Genomic DNA, 12,681 nt, shown 5'->3' on the forward strand with positions numbered 1-12,681 from the left:
TAAATGCATCTACATAAAAGCATTATCCGTACGAATTATATGTATGCGTTCTCGTAATATTTACTTATAAATTAAAAACTTTACAGAGAGAATTTTCTCTTAGAATTTGCCCTGAAAGTCATGGTAATCATGGGACTATATGGTATGGAAAGAATTTTATAAGAATTTCTCTTATTAATATTTATCACAATAAAAATAATAATACACAGAGAGAATTTTCTCTTAGAATTTACCCTGAAAATCATGGTAATCGGGGGACAATATGGTAAGGAAAGAGTTTTATGAGAATTTCTTTGATTAATATTTATCACAATAAAAATAATATCTATTACAATAAAATATAAAATGTTTGATTAATTTTACCATGCAGTTTAATAAAATTAATCAATCATGTTTTATATTTTATTGTGATAGATATTATTTTTATTGTGATAAATATTAATCAGAGAAATTCTCATAAAATTCTTTCCATACCATATTGTCTCACGATTACCATGATTTTCAGGATAAATTCTAAAAAAGAAAATTCTCTCAGTGTATCTATTACAATAAAATATAAAATGTTTGATTAATTTTACCATGCAGTTTAGTAAAATTAATCAAACATGTTTTATATTTTATTGTGATGGATATTATTATTTTTATTGTGATAAATATTAATCAGAGAAATTCTCATAAAATTCTTTCCATATCATATTGTCCCACGATTACCATGACTTTCAGGGTAAATTCTAAAAGAAAATTTTCTCAGTGTTGTAATAATCTATTTTTCATATATTTTATGCAAGTTAGAAATTTAGAGTATATTATATTTTTTCGATCACGAAAGAATATAAAAATATTAAAAATGCGAAAGAGAAGAAATTTCTGGGGTAAAGGGCTAAAGTCCTGTAGTAGGGACCTGGGCTTGAATCGCTTCCAGGTATCGTCGCGACGCGGCGCCCAGGTCGTCGATGAGAGGGTGGTGATTTTTTTGCTCCGGACTGGAGCGAGCGGCGGGGTGGGTGATTCGAGAGGAGTGGAGAACGCACGGCCAGGTCGCTGCCGTTGTACGGCGTGTAGCCATATCGGAGGAGCAGTGCGAGGCCGGCTATCAGCCGCCCAACATCGGCGTGTCGGGGTTACACTTGTAAACGTAACACGGCTGTTACAGACGCACATACAAACACGCACGCACATCTAGACAGATGGACAGACTGACAGACAGACAGACAGACAGATAGACAGACAAGCAGACAGATAGGCATTATATAACACCGCACGTTCCCCGTCTCCTGCGTGAGTTATCACTGTATATTCCACCAAATTCACACACATGGGAGAATACGAGTAAACGAACAAAAGGAAATAGTGAAGCCTCTTTTTCGTATCGATGAGAATTAAAAAGGACGAGACCCTTTGCAAACCCGTGTAGCATGCGTCGTAATCGATAAGGGTGAACGAAGGACTCGTGTGCACGTCACTGATTTTATTTTACAGTAGTAGTAATAAAAAGAAAAGTTGTTTAATGTCCCGTGACCCCATTGTGATAAGAACCAGAAATGATTAAGAATTCCGATTCCGAAAGAAGTGTTATGGAATAGCGCGTGACAGAATTGAACAGACGATTGTCGAGAGAGAAAGTGCGATTGGGCGAGGCGAGCGAGGAAAAAAGCGAGAAAGGGGTGAAAGGAGGGAGAAAAGGAAGTGAGAAAAGATCAAGAAAAAGAAAGAGAGAAAGAGAGAAAATGGTAAAATGTGAGAGAAAGTGTGATAAGTAAGCAGAAAGGAAAAAATCTATGAAGGAGCATCGAACAAGATAGAAGAAAAAGAAGAAAAGGAGAGTGAAAACATAGGTGGTGAGGAAGAAAAAGAGATAGACAGAGAGCCTGACAAAAGTCAAGGAAGGAGGATCGAGTGGGCGAAAAAGAGAGAAAAAGAGAAGGGGAGGGAGAGAGAGAGAAAAGAGCTTGCGCGAGAGGCGAAGGAACGTGGAGGACCGACCGTGGTGCCGAATGTGGCATTCAGAGTATGGTATTCGTCAGCCGGGGACCGACGTCGTGCCAGTTTCCGCCCGCGCTCGATTCACGGATTCGTCATCATCGCTGTCGGCGAGTCGAGCTCTCGGTAGACAAAATCCTCCCTCGTTAAGAATCGTCACCCGATAAAATTCACCCACTGTCCATCCATCCTGTCTATCGGGCTTCGTTCAAGTCGAGTCCCCAGACAACGGCGCCTCTCCACCAAAGACGATACGAGAGTCTTCACGACGACGACGACGACGACGACGACAAAGACGACGACGACCACGACCACGACCACGACCACGACGACGACCACGACGACGACCACGACGACGAAGACGACGACGACGACAACGAAAGGACGACAGTATCGCAGTCACCGAACGGGTTCACGGATTTTATCTCTTGGTGAGAGTGCGGATAATGCGCGATGACGCGGTCGCATCCACCACGACGAAGAGGACGAGTTGTTGCGAACGAGTGATAGTGCAACGGAGGAACAGCGCAACGCTATCATACGTGTAACATCGTGACCGTAGGGTGAACATGTCATCGCGTAAGAACTCGTGGTGACATTTTACTCAAGGAGATTCTCGATATCGACGTTTCTGAGTGCGCGAGCAGCAATTCGTTGTGAAACAACAGGAAGATCCCTTCCTTCCTCGGACATCCTTTACTTCCTTTCTCGGACATACATACCGAATTATGTGCACCGAATTTCTTATTAATCTTTCTCAGATATCTCATTAATTTATCAGAGCGACGATTAATTTCGCCATCGATGCTCCACGATCATCGGCAACGAGGGAGCGGCAATGACGAACCTCCGAGTCCAGCTCCGAGATATTACTGGCGCGAGGAAGAGGTGGACAGCAGTCAATTGATAGGATAGAATCTGCCGTGGAAGTCGCCGGTCGCGTCGCCTCGTCGCGGCACCAAGCGACTAACTGAGAGCGCGCGCTCCCGGTGGTCGTCAAGAGACGACGAGGCGGTCGTGTGTGCCGGCACACAGTCGGCGATCTGCACGGACGCAGGGAGGACGATGGCATCGCGCGTCGCGCGTTCCCCCAGGAAGCCGACACCGCGGAAGAGCTCGCGCGCGGACTCGCGCCACAACGCGGACAGTAGTACGAGTCGTCGTCGCCTGGAATCAGCAACAGCAGTTGCTAACGCAGCAACGGGATCGGTGGCTACCGTCATACGACGTTTTCCGCGATTCAGCAGTCGCGTCGTTTGGCGGCCCGACGTCGTCGTCGAGTGGTAGTCCTTCTCCTTTTCCTCCGGACGAGAGACAGAGAGGGTGAGAGGAATCTCGCGCATACATCGAGCAGAGTTCGCCGTGTCGGAAGGAAAATTTCTGCAGGGGAGGACCGGGAAATACACGAGCGCGAGGATGATCGATAACGTTGCCGTCGTGTCGGAGGCCGGAATCGGCGATCGGGCTTGTTTCTAGGAGAGGAAGACACAGCAATCCGTCCGCAGCAATCGCAGCAAGGGAGGAGAATAAACAGCGCGGTTCGTCGTCGTCGTTGCAGTCGACGCGAAAACCCGAAAAACAACGTTGTAAGCTTTGATTGACTCCGTAAAAAAGTCGTCGCCAGGCGAGTGTGACAGAGAAATCGAGAGAAAAGGATAAAGGGAGAGAAAGATCTCTCTTTCTTCGAGGAGAAAGCCACTCTGAAGATGGAAGTTGCACGTTCAACGGTGTACAACGAGAACATGGCGAGGACGTCGCGAGGAAACACCGCGCAAGGAGGCAGGCACGAGGACCCGTTATCAATTCGCGACTGTGATTTCTAAGCTTAAGATTATTACCACACGTATCGTAAAAAAAGGAGTCGTCAGGAGCTATTAACAAAGAAAAACAACAAAAAATCGTCCATTGTGATATTATGATATATAAACGAGGATACGCGGATGATGGTGGGGTGGATAAGCACCCACGTGCGCTCTCACGGGGAATCGCCAACGGGCTGCTAGAAGCATGAATGAATGAATCGCGCCGCGATGCGAGGCGCGATGGCGAGAAGTGCGGCACGCGACGCGAGTGTCTTCGATCGGGATAATAATGATTGATCGCGGTGTTCGCGTGTCGGATTCGCGGACTGTGATACACTAATACAATCTAAGACCCGTTATCCGATCTCATCAACGACTCATCGAGAGGGCGCCGGGTTAATTGCGCCTGCACAGGGTGCGCAGGGACGAGAAAGAGAGAGAGAGAGAGATCGGGACGGGATGACGAATCACCGCCGATGCGGAATTTCGTTTGCCACTGTATCGTGATAAATCGTCAGGTGCGTATCTATGCGATGGAAAATAGAGTATTCGATAATAGGTATCTTTAATGAGCAAAAGCTAACGCGGTACCAATCAAAAAGGACCAAGAGAGTTTGAAAAAAATCCACACAAGTCTCTTTTAGAGAGAAGAAAATTTTGAGAGACATAAACATTAAGAATCAATCAATTCGCAAAAACAAATACAGAAAATTACAATATAATAATAAAATTTATTAACAATTGATTTTAATTTTACCGGCCAGAACAGCGCAATAAATGTTTCTCTATTAAAATTTAAATAAATATTATGTCTATTTTTGTGTAGATTTTGATATATGTATATTTTAATACTTAAATAATTTGCTTAAAAATTACATGAGGCGAGCTTAATAAAATACATCGCCCACGATCGAGCATTCTGTATTTCATTAAAATGCAGAGTTTATATGTATTGGCTTTACAGAAAATCGTACTGCAATACCAGCTTCATTCAGCAGTTTGAATAAAATTTAATGCAAATTACCTTATTTTTCTAAATTAATTCAACGGAGAAATATTGATAGAAGTTATATTTACATTGGCCATAACTAGTTATGTCCGGATATAACTAAAAATATTATTTTAATAACTAGCTGGAAGATATATTAACTACATTTCAATTGTGTGAGAATCTATTTTTAAATTTATAGCCACGTTAAATTTATGTTCTACTTAAAAAAAAAAACTCTTTACTAAAAGTTATTCTTTACTGTATAATAATTGTCACAAAAGAGTTTTTTTATTTTACATTATCCATTCTTTAAAAAATTATTTAATATAAAAATGACATATTAGCTATTAAAATTTATTATAGAATACAGTTGTTTTTGCAAAAAGCCTTCTACAAAGAATTAAATGGAGAAGATTCAATAATCTTCAAAAGCGCTATTATCTGCAGTAATTTTGAACTAATTTTTATCTACTTTTAAAGCTGTGTGTGTGTTTATCATTGTCAATTTTTAAGTAATTTTTTTTCTACAAAGCTTATCATTCTTTCATTTGTTTCTAATTAAATCTAATGTAATCTCGACCAATTTAGTATTAATTTTTGTGTCAAAATATTTATTTAAATATGTGCAAGATGCCAAACATTGGAATTGCAAATTCATAAATACTTTTATCATGGTTATTGACACTGAATACTAGTGTATCGAAATTTTAAATAAATATTACATAAAAGCAACATAAAACTAGAATAGAACGACTTACTTCCGGCTCATATAATTCTTAAACAACTCTCACCGGAACTTTTGGATTGCTCTAAAGTGAATACGTATCCTGAAGTGATATTATGCTGGATTTTTAAAAAAGTTTTAATTAAAAAACGACAAAGTTTAGAATCAATTGTAACAATTTTTATATATACATATATATATTTACGTGAAAAGTAAATAATTATAATAAATAATTTTAGAAATAAAAATAAAATATAATATCTTAAATTTTAATAGTGTTCTCAGAAAAATATATATTTATAGTGATACAAATGATTTCGTTACATTACCGCTTTCATGATATTGTAATCATTAAACTTGAAAACAAGTATCGTAGTGCAGCCTCATCGTACTCCGTAACAGTTCGACACTTTTACGTGTGATTATTATAGTTGATCCGATATTCAATGTGCGAAATCCGATACACGCGTAGGTTGTAGCCTGGATGCAAAATATTTTAAAATCTGATTTTTGTCTCACAGCGCAAAACACATCACGAAAATAAAAGTTTCCAGGAGCGCGCGGAGGGAATTTTCCAATAACGCGATACCCAACGGTATTTTTCAATTTAAAGTTTAACGAGGGCCACAGCCCACCATCTTTAATACGAGAGCTGAAATTTCTATCGGGTAGGGAAAGCAAGAGAGAGAGAGAGAGAGAAAATATCATGTGTTTCTGTGTTCCTTTTCGTCCAATACCAACAGGGGAATAGCGATACTCTGCGAGACTCTCGATTTACTTGCCGCATTAATTAAGAAAATAGTTGGATGGTGAACCCTACATAAACCAATTGAAATAACACTTTGCCTTCCTCTAGATGCACTCGTTTTGATTACACGTCAGACAAGGAATATCGCAACATTTCCATACGAGCCGGTCCGGTAACAATTTTCGTATCGATATAGAAGTAAACAAGTGGCGTACCTTCGACAAACTCCTTTGTCAAGTTTGTCGCGCATTAAAATTCAACGCGCACATATTTATTGCTTATTTCGCAAAGTGGCTCCAGCTCGACTATACGGCTCGATCGGTTTTCCAACACGTTGTCGTTAAATCGACAAAGTATCGTAAACATTTGTTAACTCGATGAATTTTGTAACGTCATTCATTTTTTTTATTCGTAGATATTTCACTATGTTATATTCATTCATCGTTGTTGACATGCAGTATGTTATCAGTAGCACTCGAGTAGTAATAATGTCACGACCTTAAACTTCATATCCGAAAGATAAAAAACAGATATGTGAACAAAAATTACTTTTTAAAGCTGAATTTTATTGCAAACTGTGTGTGTGCATCGTTAATAAAATTACAAATCTATAAAGAGAGAATACAAAAATTAGGAGAGATTTAAGAAAATATAGAATTAAAATTTAAGAACCCTCTTAAAAATTTTGTTATAGTATTGAAAAATTGTATCCAAATAGCATTAACAATCTAACGAAATATTCTTGCATTGCACATTGAATGATTTGATAAAATAAATCAGAAAAGTTCAATTTTTTAAATTATGTTCGTGCTAAACAGCCTTTTGTAATCTCCACCCCCAGTATGATTAATGATCCCTCTCCATCACTTCTGCATCATCTATTATAGCTTTCCATTTTCTGCGTTCCAGCAACACTTACGCACGCACGCGCGACTCATCGAGAGCGACGTTCGCCGAAGGAAAAAGAAGAAGAAGAATTCGACTGACGACTAGAGATACCGAGAGTGAACATTAATGAAATCGCGGTCGAAATATACTTGAGGGGGAGGGGGGTGTGAATAATTAACGTGATTGTTAACGAAAGAGGGAGGAAAATAAGACAAGCGCGCGGCAAAGACGCATACGCGAGCGAGGCAGAGGACCGAGAGGAGGAAATCGCGTGCGGAGAGGTGCGGAAGTGCGAAGAGAAACGTAGTGTTGAGGTACGGTAACCGAGCCCAGTGTGTGTACCACCCCCTGGGCACGGGGGGTGGCACAGAAACGCCGTCAGCGTGGGTGCCGGTGCCGCAGGGGCGCGCCTGGCCCGTCGGCTCGCCCGCAGATTAGCACGCCGACTAGCTACCTCGGGCCCCTTCCGGCGTACCGGCCTGGCGACCTCGGCGGGCCTCACGTCGGCGGCGGTGGCCGTGGCGGCCCAGGGGGAGCCCCACGCTCCCCCAGCAGCCGCGTCACGTCGTGTCACGCCGAACGGAAGTGCCAGCCCGATCTCGGGCTCGGCCACGACGATTACGGGCTACATCCTGACGACGGCGACGACGACGGCGGCGGCGGCGACGGCGACGACGAGGACGACGACGACGGCGACGACGGCGACAACAACGACGACGACGACGACGAGCACCACTACCACCACGAGTCGCAGCAAGAACAGAGCCATGTCTATGAGAAGTCTGCATCGGCGCGTCTCTCATCCGTAAGTTATGATCCACACATTTATCGTTATGAAGCGGGCGGGACCTGGGGCACGCCTCGGGTTATCTCGTCGGCCTCTTTCTGCATTATCTATCAACGTACCCACGCGCTGCGTGCAGACACAAGTTTTACTACCCTGCTAGTGTAGTTGGTCTTCAACAACGTTAACTCTTTCGGTGTGGATAACACGCGATTACGAGATTTAAATAAAATTATTATATACATACATGGAGTGATGGAGGTGAGATATGTGACAGCATTTAGAAAAACATAAAAAAATTTTGAAACGAAAACAACAGTTTATATCAAGAGATTTCTGGAAATATTTTATTTATTTAGAGTTATGAAAAGGCTACAAAAAGTTAATTAATTTATATTTATTATAATTTAATTTAATAATATTGAAAATCCTTTTGAGATGCCATGAAAATACATACGGAAATTTGAATATCTTTTTATATGATTCCTCTTATAACTCTATATTATTTATTATTGATTAGCTTTTGTTTTACTTCTCTTTTTGTACAAACAAAATATTGTTTTGTTCATTTTCTTAAAGCACACTTACTTCTGTTGCTTCTGCGACTTTTATTTTTCGTATATTTCCTGATATTCCAATTCTAAGATAAATTCCTTGTCACTAATGTTTTTTTTTCATTTATTATTTTATTAATGTTTTCTCATTTCTTTGTTTCAAAAATTTCAATCAATGTTATGCTTTTCTTTCTCGAGAACGTTTTACATTATAATTCTGAATTTAAGATATTCTTTAGCGAAAGAAATACATTTCTTAATATTTTTAAATATTTTTCATTGGCCTTATCTAATAGCAAATAAATGATACTAATTATTGCTACGTTTCATACCGAAAGAGTTAAAATAAGCAAGTTTTAATTTCTTGGTTCGGATCGTACAATGAGAATGAGGAGCGATCTGGATTATAGAGATGGGACAATCGTGACTTCTGATAGGAATTTGCATGGTTCGCGTGACGTTGATTTTTTGCGGCTTCAATAATTTGACAAGAGAGGAATAAAACTAAATTCAAAAGAATTTAGAGAAGATGATTTATGACACGATTAAAGAATTATATGACAGTTATGATCGTAGACGAATTTCCAGGCTTTCGGTTTTTATGAGGAGGTTTAAATTGACCAAAAATGAAATTATCGATGAATTTCCCTTCTGTAACGTATCTTTTATTTGATGACATATTGCTGGGAGAGCTTAGCACGCCAAGCTTCCAACACGATCCGCTTATAACGGATCAAGATAATACCTTAAAAGACTAATGATAGAGACTACTTCGTGCAAGACTAATTAACGATCAGTAATTTTACGAAATAATAGAGTTCCTCTCTTCAATCGCTCAATGTTATTAGTAAATTGATTTCTCTACTATATATATCGAGACGAAACCGCAGAAAGTCAACGTCAAGAATGTGTAGTGATTCACGAATGCGAATATTATGCAGGATTTAGATTAGCATATAAATAACATAAAATGAAGTAGTCACATGACTTCTACGAAATAATATATTCAAATCTTATTATGCATTTCACACAATACTTTTCCAAAGCACTTTAATTTAGGATGTAGACGTAGAATTATTTCAACTGTCGCGAAATAATAATAACATTGATACGACAGAGTATCGTTGAAAAGGCAGTAATCTAAGCCTCCAAAAAACGCAGTAGAATGCATCCTCCTATCCTATTGAGACATGCGAGCAAATGACGTCACCTCTGTTATCGAAAATCAAGTTGCTTCGAAAGCTTTCATGCGGTGCTCGTATCGCTAAACTTAGCTTCGCTCATGACCAACAGTAAAACACAAGATTCCGATATCTGCGCGCAATTGAGAAACTTCGAATCTACGAACTGAGATCCCATCGCAGATAACTTGTATCGTAAAATAAGAACACCGGAAATATTTCACGCGATAGATTCGCATTCTTGATATTCGTCATAAAAATTTTTGCTCATATTTCTATATAAATAGCCGTTGAAAATTTATTTTCAACGACAATATTAAGAAATTCGTCACATTTATCTTGTCGTAAATTATAGGTCGTCTAAAGGGCTTTATATGCCGTTTTGATGGCTTATTTATTTAACTTGTATTTATTTAATTGAATTATTTATTTACTCAGCTCATTATATTTGCATGTTCAATTAACAAAATATGAATTCGTGCAAAAGATAATACATGCACATGCATGTATCATTCAATGTATATTTGTATCTACCTGTTGAGATTGAACATAACACTAGTAGAGTCATCGAGAAACTCGTTATTAAGTTAACGAAAAAAAAATTTCATTTTTTTAATTGTCAATTTATTTTACATTAGTCATACTTTACTGTTTGTGTTAAACTCAAATCTGGAATGCCTTATATCATTCCATTAACCTTTCTCGATCTATAGAATGGAGGGATGCTCGTCTATTTTCGAATGCATCGGTCAACCCTTTTTCTTTCAAGTTTATCATGCTTTATTCTTGAGCTCAACGTATCATTGGAAAATACTTCGATGAATATTATTATATCACGAGAGATAAAAAGGGATGTTAATGGGAATATATATATAACAAAGTAGTTTAATGAATTAAAACTACAGCGCGCGAACACTTGACAACATGGAAAATATGAAGTACGTTAAATACGTTTAAACTACTCACGGCGCTCGTTTCTTGCTTTAGAGATTAACGCGAAAAAATGTTAGAATCGTTGTAGGTATTTATCAAATCAAATATGCAATACCATTGTTATTTAGAACGCCTTAATCTCTCGATTCTAATTCATGACGTTGCATAATGGAAGAGTTAAACCGAGTCATACTACTTAATACTTTGCAACAACTTTCAGACTCTATACCACGTTCTTAATACATACTTCAAAATTGTCGCTAATGATTTGGAAGTTTGCGCATTTCTTAGCTCGAATAACACCTTTGAGTTGTTAAAGGAGGGTGATCCACTACTCGGATTACTTGGTTGAGTCAACCATGCCTGAATTAAAGGACGTACTTGTGAAAACTCGAATAAAAACGTAAAGTGGTTCGCGTGTAACCGATTAATAGTAAAATCGATTGCGGATTTATTACGTCGAAGAAATATATATAACGATGCAGTAGTTTTTAACGATAAAATCAAGAATCATCGTAAGATCGTAAAAAAAAGTTATGACTATAAAAAATCCACAATTGTTTGAACTTTAAAACATCAGATTGAAGAAAAATCGACAATTCATGCAATTTCATCCGCACATAAAAGTCTGTCATATAACGTAGAAAAATAAAATGATTAAAAACAAGACAGCTGTCAAAATGACTCGAAACTTAGAAGAGTTACAATCGGTGTCGGAAATTATTCTGTCGAGCCGATATGTCGGGGGCCGCGATATAGCGAAACTTCTATCGAACTAAAGCGCGATTTCTTCAACGAAAAGTCATTTATGTGAAGTAAGTCGCAAGAATCACGTACGTATGATTTTACTTGCTTCTGACGTTATATTTAACAACGGCTGACGTAGATGCTTGATTTACTATTTATCTACTATATACTACTTAGACCTATCTATGACTATATAAAGTACTGTATATATACATATATGATTATAAGCTTATATATAGCATTAGATATTTGCCTATCTCTACGTAAAAGGCTATATAAAACACGTTGATACTTATTTATAACTGTATCAAGTCGTTAAATAATGATAGCTATCAATGTTATCATTGAAACATTTTTATCGCGCTCATCTTGCTGTTGCAATTATCGCAATTGACCGTACGTGACATGGGAATATGCTTTAACGCATTCTGAAAGAACTCTTTTTTTTCTTTTTTTGCAAACCGCTCATAGGGATCGATATGCAATGTCGACCATGTGTAGTGGGTATTACGACGATGCGATGTTCGTGTATTCTAGCGACGCGGGACAAAACAGGCACATATATCTGTGTAAATCGCTTTCGAAGTTGCGAGTCGTCAACTATTGTTTCTGTCTGTGATGTAACTTTGTCACAGAGAAAATCAATTAATTCGTGACCCTGTCCACAGTCGGAGTCATTTCCCGTCCCACATTCGAATAAATCTTACAACGATTGACAGTCGCGCACGGTCGATTGAATGTCCCGTAATGTCGGAAAACAACGCAACCGTGATTATAATGTAATAAATTAACATTGCAATCGATTATTGTAACGAACGACAAGTTTCTCTTCTGATCAATTTTCCAACCCCCGCGTATGACTCGTGTAATAATTGTCAATTCATATTGTTAGACGAAACGATATTACGATTATTATCGGCGATTATCATCATTGATGATTCGAGAAAATTCGAACATGAAATGTTCAAGTATTTTGCATCAAACTCTTTGTATTTCTAATATTTCTTCTTCATAATCCATTCCAATATTTGAAATATTGAAATAATCCCAATTAAGAATCGTATATTTTTGAATTATCTCAGGATTATGCGAATAATACGATTCGAGTATTCCTAGCTTTTGTAACAATGATGTCGACGAGTAAAGCTTTATGATTCGTTTAAAAATCGCTGCGATCTTCTTTCCGTTGCAAGCGACTCTTCACCATTCTAATATATATCACACCCTTGAGGCTGATTCAAATCTCGCAGCTGCTGAACTGTCATTGTTCGCTTTGTCCGTCGACCCTGTTTCATTCTCGTCCGGCGGGACGATCCTTGTACAACACAACGTGAAAAATTCTTCGAATA

General features: G+C 38.7%; 2 protein-coding genes across 10 annotated transcripts in view; one reads left to right on the forward strand and one right to left on the reverse strand.

Annotated features, from left to right (window-relative positions):
- Oga (O-GlcNAcase) overlaps window positions 1-12,681 on the reverse strand; it is a 117,407-nt gene that overhangs the window by 11,852 nt on the left and 92,874 nt on the right. The gene's annotated exons all lie outside the window — the stretch shown is intronic.
- Ih (hyperpolarization activated cyclic nucleotide gated potassium channel Ih) overlaps window positions 7,785-12,681 on the forward strand; it is a 127,458-nt gene continuing 122,561 nt past the window's right edge. For all 9 annotated transcript variants that reach the window (XR_014426791.1, XR_014426790.1, XR_014426792.1 and 6 more), the window contains exon 1: window positions 7,785-7,938. Coding sequence is in view for 6 of the 9 variants with exons in the window: in XM_083053813.1 (XP_082909939.1) it covers window positions 7,901-7,938 (38 nt within the window). In the remaining 3 variants the exon portion in view is untranslated. The remainder of the gene's footprint in view (window positions 7,939-12,681) is intronic.

Source organism: Prenolepis imparis, unplaced genomic scaffold, assembly GCF_030444845.1.
Source record: "Prenolepis imparis isolate NDT839.2.m4 unplaced genomic scaffold, iyPreImpa1.0 SCAF_1, whole genome shotgun sequence".
NCBI lineage: Eukaryota > Metazoa > Arthropoda > Insecta > Hymenoptera > Formicidae > Prenolepis > Prenolepis imparis.